The 18,662-nt window shown below is 41.5% G+C and overlaps 1 protein-coding gene across 1 annotated transcript; it reads right to left on the minus strand.

Annotated features, from left to right (window-relative positions):
• Positions 1-951: 951 nt before the first annotated feature.
• Positions 952-17,507, minus strand: LOC133139913 (uncharacterized). Its single transcript, XM_061259389.1, has 14 exons — positions 17,140-17,507; positions 13,774-13,815; positions 13,178-13,238; positions 12,913-13,060; positions 12,668-12,764; positions 12,172-12,428; positions 10,860-11,627; positions 7,229-7,508; positions 6,357-6,398; positions 6,207-6,267; positions 5,920-6,067; positions 5,618-5,714; positions 4,400-4,656; positions 952-2,301 (listed from the first exon to the last, which is right to left on the minus strand). The coding sequence occupies exons 1-14, from the start codon at positions 17,402-17,404 to the stop codon at positions 2,191-2,193; spliced, it is 2,634 nt and encodes an 877-aa protein (XP_061115373.1). The 5' UTR covers positions 17,405-17,507; the 3' UTR covers positions 952-2,190.
• Positions 17,508-18,662: the final 1,155 nt, after the last annotated feature.

Genomic DNA, 18,662 nt, shown 5'->3' on the forward strand with positions numbered 1-18,662 from the left:
ACAAATGTATCGTTAATGAAAGTACAGCAATAATACACAATGTTGTCGTGTAGCTTAATCACACTTGTCACTTCCAGAAGTGCCCATTCCACATCCAGAAGTCAGAAGCTCAGAGTATAGCCTAAACGACGGTTTCATGAACCAAAACAGGTCTGCAGGTTGCCATGAGACAGTAGGGAGGAGGGTGCATCACACACAGAAACCTGAATGGATACCCATGGACTGACATTCTGATGTACATTTTTAGGGTGAGGCAGCTGATTAGATTCCAGTGTTGGCTAGTTGCCTTAATATTCGTTGGCTATTTAAAAAATTAAATGTGTGCAGACAGTAAGACTGCATAGCCTTGGCCTAAAGTTTAGAAACTTCACTCAGAGACATATTAAATTAAAATGTACAGTAGCCGACATCAATACTGTCCGACTAATGAAAAAGAAAGACAACTACATGAAAACAAGATGGACAGAAACATCACCCCACATAGCACAAAATTTGATTGAAAAAGCGAAAATCACAATGGCTGGCGGCCATTCTCACTCAGATTCACATTCAATTAGGTCAAAACAAAGAGGCGTCGTATCTCCCGCAGTTCACTCATGAGGTAGGTTAATAAACTGAGACACCTCTGGTAAGCTTCAGGGGGCAGTCCAAATTATGAAAGGGAGGGAGCAGTTACATACCATTGCTCTCTTGTTTTTCATGCCTCCCACCAAAGGTGTACAATGCAAGCTTCCAGCAAGAAAGGGGATCCCATAATGCAGTGCTCCACATATGAAACAAAGCGGAGTGATCAGTGTGCTGTCAAACAGATAAACAGACAACTTTTTTTAGGATGAGTTTGGGAGATTTGGAAATATTTAATGAGTACATGTTGAAGGATGTGAGGGGGATTAAGATCTGATTATTGAACTTTGTGGGATATGAAAGGCAAAAATTCAGGGCGGGAAATCATTTCATTTGATATTTTATTTATTTGTCAAGTACTCCATGAAATATGTTCAACATGAGCAAAAATGTCAATGTTAAAACATGGATCTGACAGAAAAAAAGCAAGCAAGAAAAATATTACTCTGAAATACGAAAAAAATCTTTTTTGGTTAACAAGGTCATATTGTAACACATTGTAAAGAAAATTAAATGTGTGATTTACTCATTTACTTTTAGTGGTCCAATGTATTATAGGTATGTGACAAACATTTTTTGCAATTTGAATTCAAATTCTGGAAAGGGTAGTACATGAGTTTTTTTTTTGGTGTTTGGTGTTGAAATAAAAATATACTTCTAATATAAAAATATACGAATAATACTCATAATGATGTCTAATGATTTTTTGTAGGTAAGCTGGGGAAGACTTGGAAGGCTAGCACCAATGTTTTGAATTCGATGCGAGCCATGACAGGCAGCCAGTGGAGGGAAGTAAGCAGGGGGGTGACGTGTGAGTATTTGGGAAGGTTGAAGACCAGACAAGCTGCTGCATTCTGGATAAGTTGGAGGGGTCTGATGGCAGACGCTGGGAGGCCAGCCAAGAGGGAATTGCAGTAGTCCAGGCGGGACAGAACCATCGCTTGGACCAGGAGCTGGGTGAGAAAGGGGCGGATTCTCCGTATGTTGTATAGCAAGAATCTGCATGACCGGGTCACCGCCGCAATGTTCTCGGAGAGGGACAGTCTGCTGTCCATCACCACGCCGAGGTTCCTTGCACTGGGTGATGGCGTAAGCGTGGTATCCCCAAGGGAAATGGAGAGATCCATGTCTAAAAGTAACTCCCTACTTGCCTTCAGTCACTTAATGTCATGGTTTGACCTGATAAAAGCTTGACGCTTTGAATATATACATATATATATGTTTTCTATGTATTTATGCATTTTTACATATGTTTGATATAGAATTATAATTTTGAATACACTTCAGGTATAATCCTTTTAGAAAATGCTTGGTGCATCAAACCAATGTTTACTGGGTTACAGTTTCTCTGAGAAACTCATGTACACCTCATGTAGTTTGAAACGCTGCTACTGTGCCAATGGGTCCCTAGTCAAGCTCAACCACGCTTTTGCTGGAAGAAAATGCATCTGTACAGGCATGAATCAAGTCAACATGAGCACTCGCTTCCCTGTGATGTGATCCCTATTGACGTGATGAAGTGCGTGCATGCTCTACATGGTGTCTTCTGTCACATTTGCATCTCTCTTATGATGGGGGCCACGTCTGCACCATCTTTGCAAACGCCGAATCGGCAGGAAGTATCACCACAGGTAGTTTAATCTCTGGGTCTTTAGCAAATGGGATGTCCAGGTAGAGCTGTAAAACAAGCAGAGCTGTCAGAGGCGATACAATGGCTTTATAGATCAAATGGGATGAAGGACATAACTGAGCATTTCATCCCTTAATGTTATTAACAAAGCATTTAGCAAGTGATTTTACTTGGGTGTGTAGAGTACCTTCTCTGGAGGTACCTAATTAATGCTTAATTGTTCAGGTATGAAACTCATTTGAAAACTCCTCCTTTCAAGAGCAGTTAATGGTGAGTACCTTTTCAGGAGCACAAGATCCAACATAAAGTAAGCACCATAATTAATTGGACATTGAAATGTTTTTTGTTTTGTTCTTATTTTGGTTCTATACTCGAGCACTCCGTTAGGAAGGATACAATGAGGCGTAGACTGTCAGCTTTAATTTGAGGGTATTTTATATTCCATAGACATCACCAGACACTGGGTATCTTCCCTTACTTCAGCCATCTTCAGTTCCTGCTGGTTTCCTGGATTTTTGCCTTCAGTCTCCTCTTCAGCATGTGAAATACATGTTCAATTGGATTCAGATCTGGTGATTGACTCTGCCAGTCACGTATTTTCAACTTTTTTGCAGTCTTGCAATGTGTTTCAGGTCATTGTCTTGTTGCATGATAAAGTCCAATAAGTTTGAAGGCAGTTGGTTACATCTGAGCAGATAAAATATTTTTGTAGACGCATTACCAGATGTAAACAAACCTATGATGGCTTCCAAATTAATTGTTCTACTTCTTCTGCAGTCACATCATCAATGAAATGAGCCCATTCCACTGGCAGCCATACAGGCCCAAGCCATAATACCCCCTCCACCATGTTTCACAGATGACGTGGTAAGCTTTGGATCATCGACATTCCCTTTTTCTCTACACTTTCCTCTTTCCATCACTCTGGTACATGTTCATCTTTGTCTCATCTGCCCACAAGACTTCCAGAATGTTGGGGCTCTTTTAGATGCTTTTTTAGCAAACTGTAATCTTGCCTTTCTGTTCTTCAGGATTATCAGTGGTTTGCATCTTGTAGTGTACCCTCTGTAGTGCTGCTAGTGTAGTCTTCTACGTATGGTAGACAGGGTTAGTCTAATCAACTTTACGTCGCTCTGGATAAGAGCGTCTGCCGAATGCCAATAATGTAATGTAATGGTAGACTTTGACACATCTACACTTGCATCCAGGAGTGTTTTTGAGCTGTTGGGCTGTTGTCAGGGTTTTTTTTTTCACCATAGAGAGTATTCTCTGGTCATCCACTACAGTGGTCTTCATTGGTCTATAGGGTCTTTTGACATATTTGAGCAGTTGTTTTTTTTCTTGTTAATAATGAACAAAACTATTCACTTGGGCCCAGGGTTTTTGCAATGTTGCAATGTTGCATCGACACTGCCTCCTCATGTTGTCACACCCCAACAACAATCTCCAAAGGCAATTGTCTAGAATCAATTAATACACCTGCCAAATGTAAAACGTCTGTGAAGCCAATTCAACAAATACTTGTAGTATCTTAAAATGGGGGGGGACCATGTACAAAAGGTACTGTCATTTCTCAACGGTTCATCTGATAGCCACCTGCAATGACCCTCACGTTCATAGTCCAGAGAGATTAAGATGTCCCAACCCTTCTGCGGAATGGAAACTTTGCAAGAGTCTGACAGAAGCTTTTACACCCTAATGCTGTGCCTACTCACGAGGCTACTCAAGTGCTGATTCAAAGATACAGTTGGTAGGCACAGAGGAGGAGCCAGCAAGGGGGAAAACAATCCAGTGTTTGTCACTTCTCTGAACAGGGACCCATCTTAGATCAAGCCATTAACCAATACCCAGTGTTGTAGTTTGCCTGAGAGTTCACCAGGACCAAGTCTCAAAACTGATTTAGATCCTTGATTTGAATTGCATTGAAACCATCTTTTCCAGGTAAATAATGCATCCAGTGCATAACATAGCATCAAAACACAAATTTTACCTTGAAATGATATCTATCTTTTCATAAAAAATTTGCCTTACAAGCAAGTGCTCTTTTTCCATTGGCCTATACAAACAGAGTTTGTTCACCAGTAACTCAAAGGATCTTGCCAATCTGTGTTTTAGAGTTCTACACCAGAAAGACAGGTACAGTACCTTTAGTCTGTACTCCACATGCACAACCTTGCAGTTTAGGATAGTGGGAGACACGTCATGAGGGATGCTCAGCACTTTGGTGACTTTCTGACGTGTGGACACAGAGATTGGCTCTCCAGCTTCCTTTAAGATGTTATGTGTGTGGACCCTTCTATTGTCTTGGACAAAGAAGCTCTGCTTCTGGTACAGGCAGAACTTGGGCACGATGCTGCGTGAGGAGTTGTTCTCTATTTCTGCGGTGACCTTTAACCCTTCACCTGTGGGTGGAGAGTTCACACAGGAAACACTTTAAACAAAATAGCGACAGCATCAGTCCAGTGCAAAAAGTCAAAATGATCAGATAGGGTAAGGGAAACAGTGGAATTAAAGACAAAATAAGCTTTTCTTCTCAACCTTCAGCCACCATACTAACTAATTACTTTATAGTATGGTTGAAGTATCCTCTCTGCAGAAAATGGGGAAAATATACTGTTGTTTATTCAGGAGTATGTGCAATGTGTAAATACTATCTTGCTTTTTACATAATCAAATAATTGAAAGTGGCAATTACTCTGCAAACCTGAAAGTTTTGTTTTCATTTTTCACATAGAGGTTTTCCCAAAAAAAATTGTAAGAATTTGTAAAAAAAAAAACAATCCTGTGATATTTTCTCATAAATGCTACTGAGAATAGTCTAAGGAAGGGTATGAAGGAAAGACCGGCATACCAATCCCTGGTATTTTCTGTCATGTAACAGAAACTTCTGCTTCTACAATTTGCAGATGGAGGGAAATTGGAGGAGACCAGCACTGAGTAAGGTCTAAGTAGGAATATCCCATTCCTACCACAATTTGGAATGGCCAATCACCTGCCTGTATCTGCAGCCATGATCCCCACCGCTGATTCGGGAGAGTGTATCCACATTTCTCCGAAACGCGTGGCGAAACAGCTGCCTCTCACCCCAGCGCAGACTACAGCTAAACTTGCATAGAGTGCTCGGAGGAAAACCTTTGACTGCCTGTAATCTATGGGCACCCAATCAACCAGCAGGAGTCACTAGATAACGATACATGCAGAACCCTATCTGCCTGAACCCTTGTTCCCTGGGCAACACAATTGCTAATTGCTTGTTATCCTACAGAGCTACCACCAACAGTCGTCACTGAACCAAATGAGGCATCCAATGGTTTAGGTTTCTAGAAACAAACAAATGCACCAAAGAACCTTGGGACACCTCACCTTGCAGGTATCCCATCCTTTCAGTTTTGATGTTCATGGTGACATTTCCAGATGTGAAGACTTTCATCTTTTCTTCCTTCATGGCAAATTGGGGTTCCTGTACAAAAGAAGGCACATCGTCATTTCATTAAAGACTGTACTGTGTAGTCCCAGTGGGATGTGGAATTAATGGTGCTCTATGGGTAAGAATCAAAGGGTAAATTTCTGAATACATCAGGATGCAGGAAGCTTACAAACATCCATTCATATCTACACATCTATACAGTTGTAAAAGTTTAACAGACTGGAATTAACGTGCATACCAGCAGCTGGGGAATGTAGGGGTCAGTCTTTGAATGAAAGATGAATTTTGTCTTGGTTTTGCATGGCAGTTTCATTGACCTGCTCAGCTTTGCCTCCAGAGTGTAGACAATTTTGCCACAAGAACCCTTAAATGATGACGGCATGTTTCTGTGAAGGGAAATTTAAAAACGAGTTGCTGAAGACATTTTAAATATCAACTAATGTTCAATTATTTGTATCAAAATGATTGAAAAACAAAGAACAAAGCTTTTGCTGAAAGATGTCTGGAGACAATTCGGACACTTGCCCTTCCGGAATCTGAAACGTGAACGGGTACTCATGGACTCCAGGTCCCACAACATTAGAGTCTGTAAAACAATAATTATTCAATTTATTACAATCCACTGGCCTGAAAACAAAGTGAAAGGACCAGAACTGGACAGTTAAACACACTCACATGTCTCTCCATTCCCACTCAACAGTGTTTGGTAGTCCTGTCCTGAAGAAACAAACCAGCACAATTACACCATCTCTAGATGTGTCTAAAATAACCAACTTTTGAACTTTGAATGATTGGAGGAATGGGTTGACGGACGTCTGGCCATCCTATATAGGCCTACTGGACAAATTAGACAAACCCCTTATTTTAAGGATGTTTGTTTCCATTGGCAGTAAATATACATGGCCCTATGACCACATGGGAACAATTACACCATTGATCCATTTAAACTGCTATGACTCTGTAAAAACATTGAAAATTATTTGAAACATAATGAGAGAGAATATACACTGAACTTTTTTAGGTATTTTTTTTACTTCACCTGCTGTAGCCTATCCACTTAAAGTTATGAGGCGTTGTGTTCAGAGATGCTCTTCTGCGTACCACTGTTGTAATGTGTGGTTATTTGCGTTACTGTCACCTTCCTCTCAACTGTCTGCAGAACTGCTGCTCACTGTTTTTTTGTTCTTTGCGCCATTCTTTGCAAACTCTAGAGACTAGTGTGCGTGAAAATCCCAGTAGATCAGCAGTTCCTAAGATACTCAAACCACCCTGTCTGCCACCAACATTCCATGGTCAAAGTAACTTAGATCACATTTTTTCCCCATTCTGATGGTTGATGTGAACATTAACTGAAGCTCCTGACCCGTATCTACATGCTTGTGTGCATTGCACTGCTGCCACACAATTGACTGATTAGATCATCGCATGAATAAGTAGGTGTAATAAAGTAAAATCTTTCCTGATAAAGTGCTCAGTGAGTGTATGTAAAAGAAAAAAAACATACTTTTTTTTTTTAGTGTTAAGATAGGCCACTACAAAAATCTTACCTTCAGCCTTCTGATCTTGAATGATGTAGTTCTTCAGTGTGAAATATTTTTCTACGTCGTAGTATACCACGACTACTTTGCCGTGGGTTTCACTCCACAACGCCTTCGCTTTACCTTTGGCTTTAATGAAGAGGTAATCGATTTTAGTTCGTTTGCCAACTTCCAAAATGAGACGACCCGATATGAAATCTTCACTGGAGAACGTGTTTTCCGGATTAATTGCATCGTATCTAAACGAAATACTTTTTATGGAACTTGGCATTTCCCAGATATCCAGTCGCTAAAAATTTAACATAAAACAAACAAACGTCTCAAGTGTGAATTGTTTTTATACAGAATCCCGAAGCGGGCGTGTCTTTCCGTGTTCTTGCAGTGCCCAGCCTTCGCCTACTACTCAGGGGGGACCGTTATGCAATTACCGAGGACATCCGTCCTTTGACTGGAAAACAAACATATCGTTAATTAAAGTAGTACTAACAAATATGTTGAAGTGTAGTTTATTCAAATTTGTAACTTCCCAAACTGCCCTTTCATAATACAAAAGTTAGAAGCTCAGAGTAGCTACAGCCTAAATTACAGGTTTCATGAACTGGAACAAGGCTGGCATGAGACCGTAGGGGGTGGAGCACTGTTATACAACAGTTTACTGGGGAGGAGGGGTACAAAAACCTTCCCTTTACAGGCCGAATGACAGAATGATTCTGTTGTTAATTTCTAGGGTGAGGGCTGTTTCAAGAAGGTTCAAATGCTAGGTTCAAATGTAGTTGTTCTAACATTTGCATATTCCCTTATATAATAATATGTTATTTAGCTGACACTTTTCTCTAAAGCAACTTACAGTTGATTAGACTAAGCAGGGACAATCCCCCCCTGGAGCAATGAGGGGTTAGCTGTGCAGATCTTATCATGGCTACTCCGGGGCTGGAACCGCCAGCCTTCAGGGTCCCAGTCATGTACGTTAGCAACTAGGCTACAGGCTGCTTCTTTTGGACAGTGTGATAGGCTAAAATAAAATGTATAAATAAAATTTGATCATGGTCTATATGCATACATGCATAAACACAGGCATCACCCACCTCCCAGTAGGTCCGAGACTCTCCCGGAATTTGTTACCTGCTCCCTGATCCCCGCTAAGATGTTTAGAAACGTCACTTTTGTAAACAACACATTTAACAAATTAAATTGCACGGTATGACCCTTGTGTAAAATCCACCTATGACCAGCTTGAAATTACATGAGAACAAGATGGACAGAAACATCACCCCCACAATATTGAACTGAAAGAGAAAAGAAACACAATCGTGGTCATTCTCAGTCAAATTCACAGCACATGCTTTAATAAGGCGGTAGCGAGGAGGAGTCTGGGGCAGTTCATTCATGAGGTAGGCGAACTGCGATACCCCCAGTAACCACTGGGGTTTTCCAGCTTCAGTGCGTAGTCAAACGGATAAATGTGAATGTGCTGGTTGAAGGAGGGGAGGGGAGGGGGGGTTAAGAACCAAGAATTGAACTTTGTGAGTTATGAAAGTAGGTGAAATGTACTGTAAGACATAGAATATATATTTGAATATGGGTAGTGTGTTGGACAAATTGTGCTTCCACAGGCATTGGCTTTGTCTTTTGAACTTTTCACCTTCCAGAAATTCACACTTCCTAAAGTCAGAAAAGTGATTTATTGAGCAGGACAGGAAAGAACTTCAACCAGACCCTGGGCCAGAAATCATTTCATTTGACATTTTACTTATTTAGAACATATTTTATGGAGCAAAAATGCTACCGTTAAAATATGGACCATGCAGGAAGAAAAACTTCCAATTTGGTATCCCACAACAAATATTATTCTGAAGTATCTCCAGAAAGAAAAGGTCCAGAGTGCTCAGGAAGTTCAAACAAGTGTGGTGAAGGTGCTCTTTGGTAGGGAACAAAAGGTCCAAGACACTCTTCTGGCATAAAGTAAAAGCCTTTATTTAGATGGCTATATCATAGAGAAATGCGAAAAACATGGACAATACTTATGCATGTTAGAATGCAACCGAGTAACAACCCACGCGTAGCGGGGGACCGTTATGCAGTCACTAAGGCGATCCTGTCATTGACTGGAAAACAGACATATCATTAAAGCAGGAATAAGAAAATGTTGAAGTGTAGTTTATTCACATTTGTAAGTACCAAAATGTGGTGTTATAATGTGAACTGTCCTTAAGTAACCTAAACCACAGGTTTGAAGGTCAGAGTATCACTTAGACGACAGGTGCCATGAACCAAAGTCTGCTGGCTGTCATCAGAGAATAGGGGGGAGGTGCCTCACACACACAATCCCTCCCTTTATCACTAGCCTATAACGAGACCAATGGATCCTCATGGATCCATTGGTCCCACCCCACCCCTTACCTCTCCCTCTCCTCTTAAGTCTACTCAGATAGCAGCAAGTCAAGAAGATTGTAAAAATAAAGTACAATAATCACAATAATATCTTGTATAGTAATATAGTCATTATTGGTCCATTGATTGACATCTCTGTCAAAGACCCAACCCCCATCCACAATTTCACATGCTATTTATTATTCAAAAGCAGGGTTGCTCGTTATTTGTAAGCATACTGAATAATAATTTGGGGGTGGGAGTAGATTCAGCTGTAAATTATGCTGATATAGTATAGAACACATTTGTTGGCTAAATGGCTTCAAGTCATCAAGAGTCCGAGGTATCAAACCAGTCTCAAACAACCGTGCTGCTACCAGATATACAGTAGATACTTCAAGGGTTGTTTCTCCTGAACAATTCTTCCATTGAGTTCAACAGAAAAATTAGTCAGGAGAAATGTCCCTTGTAGTATCTATAGCATATCTGGCAGCAGAAGGATAGTTTGAGGCTCACCTGATACCTTGGACCCTTGATGACATAAAGCCATTTAGCCAAACGTGTTCTATACTGTATCAGCATAATTTACAGCCGAATCTAGTCCCACCCTCCAATTCCCATAGAGATCCATTAAAATGCAAAGAGTTATAGTATCGCCTGTAGGGCAACCTGAGAACAAGATATCCAGACTCTGGTGATGTTGATAGGTCACAGACATCAAAGTCATGCAACCAAATACAAAACATGACTATTTAATTTAACATTATATTAAATTCTCAAAAATTGAAATGGGGGGCTATGTATAAATAATGTATAAAAACATGGTTTAATAAAATATGAGAATCTGCACTTTGACCACATATGAATTGCTTGAGATTACAAACAGTGGAAATAAAACATTGATCAGAAAAAGGCAAGGTGTGTCCAAACCTTTGACTGGCACTGTACATCATAACAAAAAAAACACTTGCAACTGATCAAAAGAAAGCATGCATCCAAAAGAGCAGGGATACACCAAAGACCAGGGATCACAAACAATGGTGATGGACATCAAAAAAGGCACCATCATTTTCTAATTTCCTAGAAATACATATGCATTTAAGGGGAGTGGTAGTCTGAAAAAGTACAGAAAAACAATTGTCCCTCCATGGGTAGTATTAGCCTAGGCTAACCTAGTTTCAAATATGCATCTGAAAGAAATAGCCTGTGATTTCTCTCTACATTCCTAATGTTACTTAATTTTGTTGAAAGAACCCCAAAGGTATTATGCTTTTCCTCCAAAATCAGACAGGGATGGATATATCCCAGATGTGTCCCCAGCTGGAGGTGCACTTGGGGCATTTGAGGATAGAAAATCTACTGGCCCAGTCATGGGTGGAGGTGCACTAGGGCCAGACTGGGACAAAAAGTCTACTGGGGCAATTTGGGGTGGTGGTGCACTAGGTGCAATCTGAGGTGGATTAGATCCTGGGACAGTCTGAGGAAGATGAGATCCTGATGCAGACTGGGGTGGAAATCCACCAGGGGCATTTGAAGCTGAATAACCTCCAGGGGCATTTGGAGGTGGATACCCTCCAGGCCCAGATTGGGGTGGATACCCTCCTGGGTAAGATGGAGGCAGATCCTCTCCAGGATAAGGTGGGGGAGCATATCCTCCAGGCCCAGTTGGGGGAGCATATCCTCCAGGCCCAGTTGGGGGAGCATACCCTCCAGGCCCAGTTGGGGGAGCATACCCTCCAGGCCCAGTTGGGGGAGCATACCCTCCAGGCCCAGGTGGGGGAGCATATCCTCCAGGCCCAGGTGGGGGAGCATACCCTCCAGGGTAAGATGGGGGCGCATACCCTCCAGGGCCAGATGGCGGTGCAAACCCCCCAACCCCAGATGGGGGTGGATAGCTGGTCCATCCCCCTTCTTTTGTGTTTTCAAAATCACTGGGTGGACCTGGTGGTGGCATTGGGCTATACCCTTTAGTAGGAGGAAAAATAATCAATGGAAAAACTATCTCTGGGTCTGAAGCATAGGGAACATCCAGATAGACCTGTAAAACAAGAATCTTGTATTAGTCACGATTCTTACATTGTACATGGTTAATGATGCAAATAAGAGTAAACCCACACTTGAGATTGCATCTTCTATAAAAAGCCATTTTAAAGGACAACCTGGCCATAATATTGTTCCTTCAAGGGTTGCTGAATCCAAGCTTTCTTTCTTTTTTTTTGCCAGGATCCATAGCATAGAATTCTCGACCTGCTAGGTTTCTTACAATGTGGCTAGCATGGCTGCAAGAGCTTGAATCTTGTTCAGTTGGGACTTCATTGGTAGAACTGAACTGTTATTTCACAAGAAACAGAATGAGCTGATGGCCCTGGTTTTTGTTTACACCTCAATATTAGCATCCAATTCAGACCCAAGAAACCAAGCAATGCAACTTAATTGACCAATTATAACCAGTCAATTGCTCAATTACGTGCTGAGTAACAACAAAAGCCAGCAAACTCTGCTACCCCCCAGTGGCAGGAATGAAGATCACAGAACTAGGGTGGCAGAAAGCCTAGAGGCATGCCTGCATATGGTCTACGCACCTTCAGGTGGTACAGAACTTTGATAATACGGCAGTGAGTGATGGAGACCATCACATCAGATGGGATCTTAACCATGTAATTGTTTGTCTGGTGAGACTTTGACGGGATGGCCTCTCCCTCCTCTTTCAGGATCCGCTTATTGAACTGTTTCTGATGGGATCTGGCATAGAAGCTCTCCTCTCGGTCCAGAGAAAACTTTGGCACAAGGTCACGTGAAGAGTCGTTCTCGATGTTGGCTGTGATCATTATTGATTCACCTGTGGCGGAAGACCCAGAGAACAAGCGTTCAAAGGTAAACATTACCTGACGAGGGGCACCTACCTGCATAATCGTGCTCTGTTGAAGAAGCCACAAAGTAAAAAATTGAAGACGCCACTGATGGCAATGTTGTACGCCCAACTAGTTGTTGCCACTGAAACAGCTACTTGGTTACAAAGTAAAAGGAAGTACTCATAAACAGTGACACACAACGGAAAAGTATTTTATCGCAGCTTACCTGGCATGTAACCCTTTTTATTGATGCTAACTTTCATGTTGGCACTTCCTTTGGTGAACAGCTTCATCTTCTTATTCTCCATACCAGATTGTGGCAACTGTATAAAATGAGCGAAAGCCCATCAGGGTTGATGCAACACGAAACATTTTCCTGTGTAAAATCTAGGAAATAAGCATGCAAATTATGTCTGTTTTGTTTTGAGACTCCTGCTAAGGCAAGACCGTTTCAAATTGTCACACACATACCATGTTCACAGGATTGTGCATGTCCACCCTGGAAAGAAAGTTGAACACAACCGTTTCTTTCTGATCCATGCGCATTGACCTGTCGAGTTTACCCGTGACTGTGTAGAGCACTTTGCCGTGGATCCCTTTATAGGATGATGGCATTTTTCTGTAGGGGAAAAGCACATGGGTCAAAATGAGGAGAATTTCCTCAGTGAAACGCACTTTTCCCTTTCATCTCAAATGTCGTTTAGCCACAGAATTCCTCATCCTTGCATGCTCTTACCCATCAGGAATCCGGAAACTGAATGGATACACGTGTTTTCCCGCTGGAATTGCTTTACCATCTAAAAAAAGAAAGTTTCAATGGCAAAATATTTTTACAATAGAGACAGCTAAAAGTGATGAAAGGAAAACACCAACATTTTGGGAAAGTAACCTTCTTTCACCACGTGTATTTCAAATACACATGATACCTTATGTAAATAAGACTTTGGAGTTTCTGAAGGTGTATTTCTTCACTTTAAAGGAGGTAGGCTACTGGCTCCTATAGGCTTCAAGTCTTTTTGCTAAGCTAACATGTCATGCTAACATGGAAACAGAGCCAGTGAATGCACAAAAATGAAAATGAAATGGAACATCTCGTCTAAGTCTGGGTAAGCTGAAAAAAACGTATATTTCCCAAAATGTCTGTGTTTTCCTTTAATAGAAAATAAATATAACAATCTACTTGGCCTCCTCTCACAAGATAAGCAATAAATCTGCCACTCAAATGTCTTCCAAATGAAACCCAAATTGATCATTACAGCAGGCCAATCCGCAGTTGATACAGTAAACATATTCAGATCACCAACAGCACCACCCCTTCCTACGAACACTTACAAGTCTCTCCCATATGATCCACCAACCTGTCCTTCTGGCCTCCTGCAGAAATAAACCAGTATAGAAATCAATAGAAATAAACCAGATAATGTCATCACCATAACAGTGTAAAATGCGCACTCATCAGTGCTGACATCAGTCTTTTAAAATGTACAGTCTGAGAGTAGAGGCTCAGTTCAGTGTTTTACTGGAGGGAAAGGAAGAAACATGGGATGGGTGCGACACATTGGACATTCTTTGTCCGGAAAAATGAACATCCTAAAAGATATCACATTTTTCTGTGCGTTCAGTGCTGAGGAAAAGATTGAGGATTGAACACATTGCCTGGTTACTGAAATACTGGCTTGAGACTACAGTATAGGTTATTGTATAAGCTTGACATTTTCTTTCCACTAGAGATTTCTTTTGACAGTTGTTCTATTTAAATAACAATACAACAAGTCAAATGAACATTTTACAATTGAATGTGCCCAAGGTTTGATAGGTGCTCAATATTACCGTGTCAGACAATATTATTGGTTGTCTCAAGCAGTCTTCTTATTCCAAATATCCTACTGCTCAATTATATTCTAAGAAAAATAAGCACTCGATGTGCAAGTAATGGTTTCATTTAGAAAGGAACTGTGGTATTTGGAGTGTGAAAATGAATTTCAGTGCCACCAGTCACACACAGATGTTGCTAAATTCACCCAACCAGTAAAATTAAGGATAGACATAGCTGCAGTCTGCAAGTGTGTCCTAAAGATTTTACTGTGCTCAAGTACAGGATTGTCATAGCGTAGTTCACTGATATGTTAGAGAGCTAAAACCAAGGTAAATAGTTAAAACAAACACCAGCACACAGACTCGCCTTCCAGGGATCGTTGTAGAAGCACACACCCAGTTCACAGGCAAGGTTGCCTTGTAGTGCATGGGTGGGCACTGGGAAGCCATGGTTCTGAAGAGCCAAAGGGTTCCTGGTTTTGTCTATGTGAACCCATAGCTGCATAACTGGATTATCTGCAAGGTTTAATCAGTGGTCTCAAACTCCATACCATGGAGGGCTGTGTTGCACAGGACCACGGCTGCACACATCGGCTGTAGTGTCACTCAAGGGGTATTTCATGAAGCAGGATTGCTGAGTTAATGGTAAATGGTAAATGGTTGGCATTTATATAGCGCCTTTATCCAAAGCACAATACAATTGATGCTTCTCATTCACCCATTTATACACACACTCACACACCGACGGCGATTGGCTGCCATGCAAGGCGCCGACCAGCTTGTCAGGAGCATTTGGGGGTTAGGTGTCTTGCTCAAGGACACTTCGACACCGCCCGGGCGGGGGATCGAACCGGCAACCCTCTGACTGCCAGACGACTGCTCTTACTGCCTGAGCCATGTCGCCCCTACAGTTAGCTGGATAACTGCACTGTATAAAATCTAGTTCCCTCCCAAACGTGTAACATTTACTGAACTAAAAAAACAGTTGCTATGGGTTTTATTCAGCACAGTTATCCTGCTAACTCAGTAATCCTTCTTAGTGAAACAGGGCTCTGCTTTGTGAAATACCCCATTGTTTTCTACAGTAAATCCTCAAATTGTGTCCGGGATTCTATTTGAAGCTGGGCCTCGGATAATAGCCGGGGGCGTGGTCGATTCGGACAAATAAAGGCCGGCCCCCAAATACAAGCCGGGGTAATATTGCCTACCAGTAGGGCTATCAGTCCATGAGCACTAGAAGACATTGTTTCGATTTAACTCAATGACATAAAAGAGCTCTTTTAATATTTTATATTGTTGGTTGGTTTAATACTGTCGCCAATGAAAAGTCGTTGTCCTACACCATGGGTCTCCAACACGTTGCTCTCAAGCTACCAGTCGCTTGCCGCCCCCTTCTGAGTAGCTTGCCAAAGGCTGAAGCAGTATACATTTAAACACAATTGTTGCCGCGAGGCATTCCAGCCTACGAATTTAATAAATGTAAATCAGGCAAAATTAAAAATTAACTCAATTTAGGCTACTTGGCTACGCAATAAGGTTTCCATGTATTTACAGCACAGCGCACGTTCAATGAATGAATGAAAGCGGCTGCCTTGACTCGAAATAAACAGACGGGTGGAAATCCCGACACAATCCCCTCAACAACATAAAACTTAACAGTGAACCATCAAAACCCCCCCAGATCTCAGTGCCCATCAGTCCAAACATTTAGCAATTGAATCAAACAGTCCAAAAGTAAATTAAATCCCAAACCAAAGCGAAAATCTTTTGATAGCCTACCGGTATGCTGCTCCAAACGAAACGCATGTCTCACAATAAAACGCACAATAAAAAGATCCTTAACTTGCTGTTATCTACGCTAATTTGTTATTGTTCATGAAGGCGTGTCTGGCAAGTTGGTATTTTATGAAGCCTCGAATACAAGCCTGCCCCAAATAAAGGTCTGTGCTTTGTGCAGCCTAAGTAAATAAAAGACCCCGGCCACAATTTGAGGATTTACGGGAGTTCAAGTGTGGGCAATTCCGGTCCAAGTCCTGGAGGGCCAGTGTATGCAGGTTTTGGTTTCCACCCTGGCTAAACCAGTTTATTGGCTGTATACCCCAATGCTGGTCCACTTGTAGATTACATCACAGTAAAACGTTTAATATAGGGACACAAAACTGTCTTCGGCTGCCATTAAGGCGCTTACAATAAATATAGTTAAAAATATCAGATGGCCTACAGGCTCCGTAGTAGCTTTAGTTAGAAAAACCTCAGGCATAGCGAGTGAGTAGTTCTGCCAGTTTTGCAGAGGTAGTAGCCTATGTAGCAATGACCAAGTCAGTTCAAACTATAAGAATGCATTACAGGTATTACTGACTTCTTTATATATAGAGAAAAAAAAGAGATACAATTAAGAGATACAATTTTTGAAAGACCATTGCCGTTGTTAGCAATGTTTATGATCCATCAACATTTCGTAAGAACTAGCTTCTGTGTTCAACTGTTCCGCAAGGTCGGTCGTTCGATCCCCGGTGTAGCCATAATAAGATCCGCACAGCCGTTGGGCCCTTGACTGTACGTCGCTCTGGATAAGAGCACCTGCCAAATTCCATTAATGTTATAATGTAATGGTTATTCCGTCACCCTATTGTCGCAATTCTGCCAATGTAACCTATCGCCTCAGATCATAGCAGCGCGTGGTTTACCGTTCTTCCCGTTTCTCAGTCAGCTATCGTTATGTAATTAAGTAATTATGTAATTAGTCTACACTAATAATAATTAGCCAATTCAAATCCATGCAAACGCTTAGCAAAGTTCACATTTTCGGTATTGTGGTTAGCCAAGGCTCACTTAATCTACACGAATAATTGATAAACATCGCTAAAATGTGTTATACCTTACCGTCGCTCTTTACTTTTCTGTATATGAAGTGTTCTAGCTTGAAGTAGTCTTCTTTTGCGTTATAAGACACATGTCTATCTCCGTGTTTTTCTCTCCAGTGTACGTCGGCCTTTCCTTTCACCTTTACTGACAGAGAATTTATCTCTGCTTCTTTTGAAAGTTCCAGCATTAGTCGTCCTGAAATGGTATCTCCATTGGAGAATGTGTTTTGCTCGTTTATAGGATCGTAACTTATCGAGAGACTTTTAACAGTTGATGACAGCATTTTGCTGTCCGTTAAATGTTTACGGTATTACGCAATTCGCCCAAAATGATCTGAACCCAAAGCAAAACGTTTAAGATTTCGAACAACTTGACGGCAAATTTCGTTGGGCGTCTCCTCTGCAACCGGAGACGTCCGAGGGGTGGGAACGAGCGAGGCAAATTGACACGCCTACGACTACGCCTTTGCACAGATCAAAACAATAGATCCGTGGCTGGTACTGAGATATTTCCCATAGATCTGAATGCAAACGTCACTTTAGTCTCTGGCGTCTTTGTGGCTGAAGCTCATGCCGACCGTGCCCGATAATGAGCCCTCTTTCAAAGTCACTTAGTTCTTTTCCTCTTGCTTTCATCTTTATATAAAATCGAGATAAATTTGGCCTGCTCAGCATTTGCAAAGCTCTCAAGTCTCACCCATTGACCGTAAGACACACGCATTTCAACCAGTTCACACGCTCACACGCCACACCTGTCTTTTCTCACGGTGAGTCGGCCGATAAGGGATACAGGGATAAAACCCACTACACGGAAATAAACATGATTTTAAAAGCAGTCTCGTTGGATTTGGAGCCACGTTTGGACACTTGAGGATCTTTTGACATTTTTTGGTGATCTTTACCCGTCTGGCCGGTAGGCGGGGTTACTGTGAGGATCTGCCGCGTTTGTATCTGCACGCTCAGAAAGGCGGTGTGCTCTGATGGGTAGGTATATTGTGAACAGCGCTCCAGTAAGTTAGTACGTTTTAAATAGTAAAATATTGTTTCAGTTGAAAATTTCGACATATTTCATGTGTCACGTCATTTTTTTCTATGAATTGTAGTGTTTGGCTGCAATACAAAGTCCCAATGTCGAAGAATTTTACGCAAACTTAACGTTAGCTACTAGCTGCTATTAGCCTATGTTTGGTAACATTGCTTAAATATGCGCAAATATGAAAGTTTAAATGCAATGCCTTATGTTTTGCTTGTGCAGCCAATAAAAAGATGCCCCTGCGAAAATGATAGAGATAATTGATGTTAATTCGAATTTAAATGTTTACTGACAGGGGTTTACAGTCTACCAGACAATTTTACAAGAAAAACACGAAGTATTTTATTAATTTATTAAAATTCAATTTACTTGACACTGCACCAATCTACCCCCTCGTTGAAAAAGGCCCCCTGCCTAAACCTTGCGGGGGCCCCCGAGATTTTGCGTTACGCCACTGGGCAATATCGTGTTATATCGTAATATCTTGAAGATATAGTATCGTACCGTAA

Source organism: Conger conger, chromosome 11, assembly GCF_963514075.1.
Source record: "Conger conger chromosome 11, fConCon1.1, whole genome shotgun sequence".
Taxonomy (NCBI): domain Eukaryota; kingdom Metazoa; phylum Chordata; class Actinopteri; order Anguilliformes; family Congridae; genus Conger; species Conger conger.

What these genes read in the sequence shown, in the direction of transcription:
- LOC133139913 (XM_061259389.1), bottom strand. Translation starts at nt 17,404, where the DNA reads ATGCTGTCATCAACTGTTAAAAGTCTCTCGATAAGTTACGATCCTATA. An exon ending in GGATCATATGGGAGAGACTT is followed by an intron (nt 13,239 to 13,773) that starts GTAAGTGTTCGT and finishes TTCTTTTTTTAG; the next exon opens with ATGGTAAAGCAATTCCAGCG. An exon ending in AAGTTCTGTACCACCTGAAG is followed by an intron (nt 11,628 to 12,171) that starts GTGCGTAGACCA and finishes CTTGTTTTACAG; the next exon opens with GTCTATCTGGATGTTCCCTA.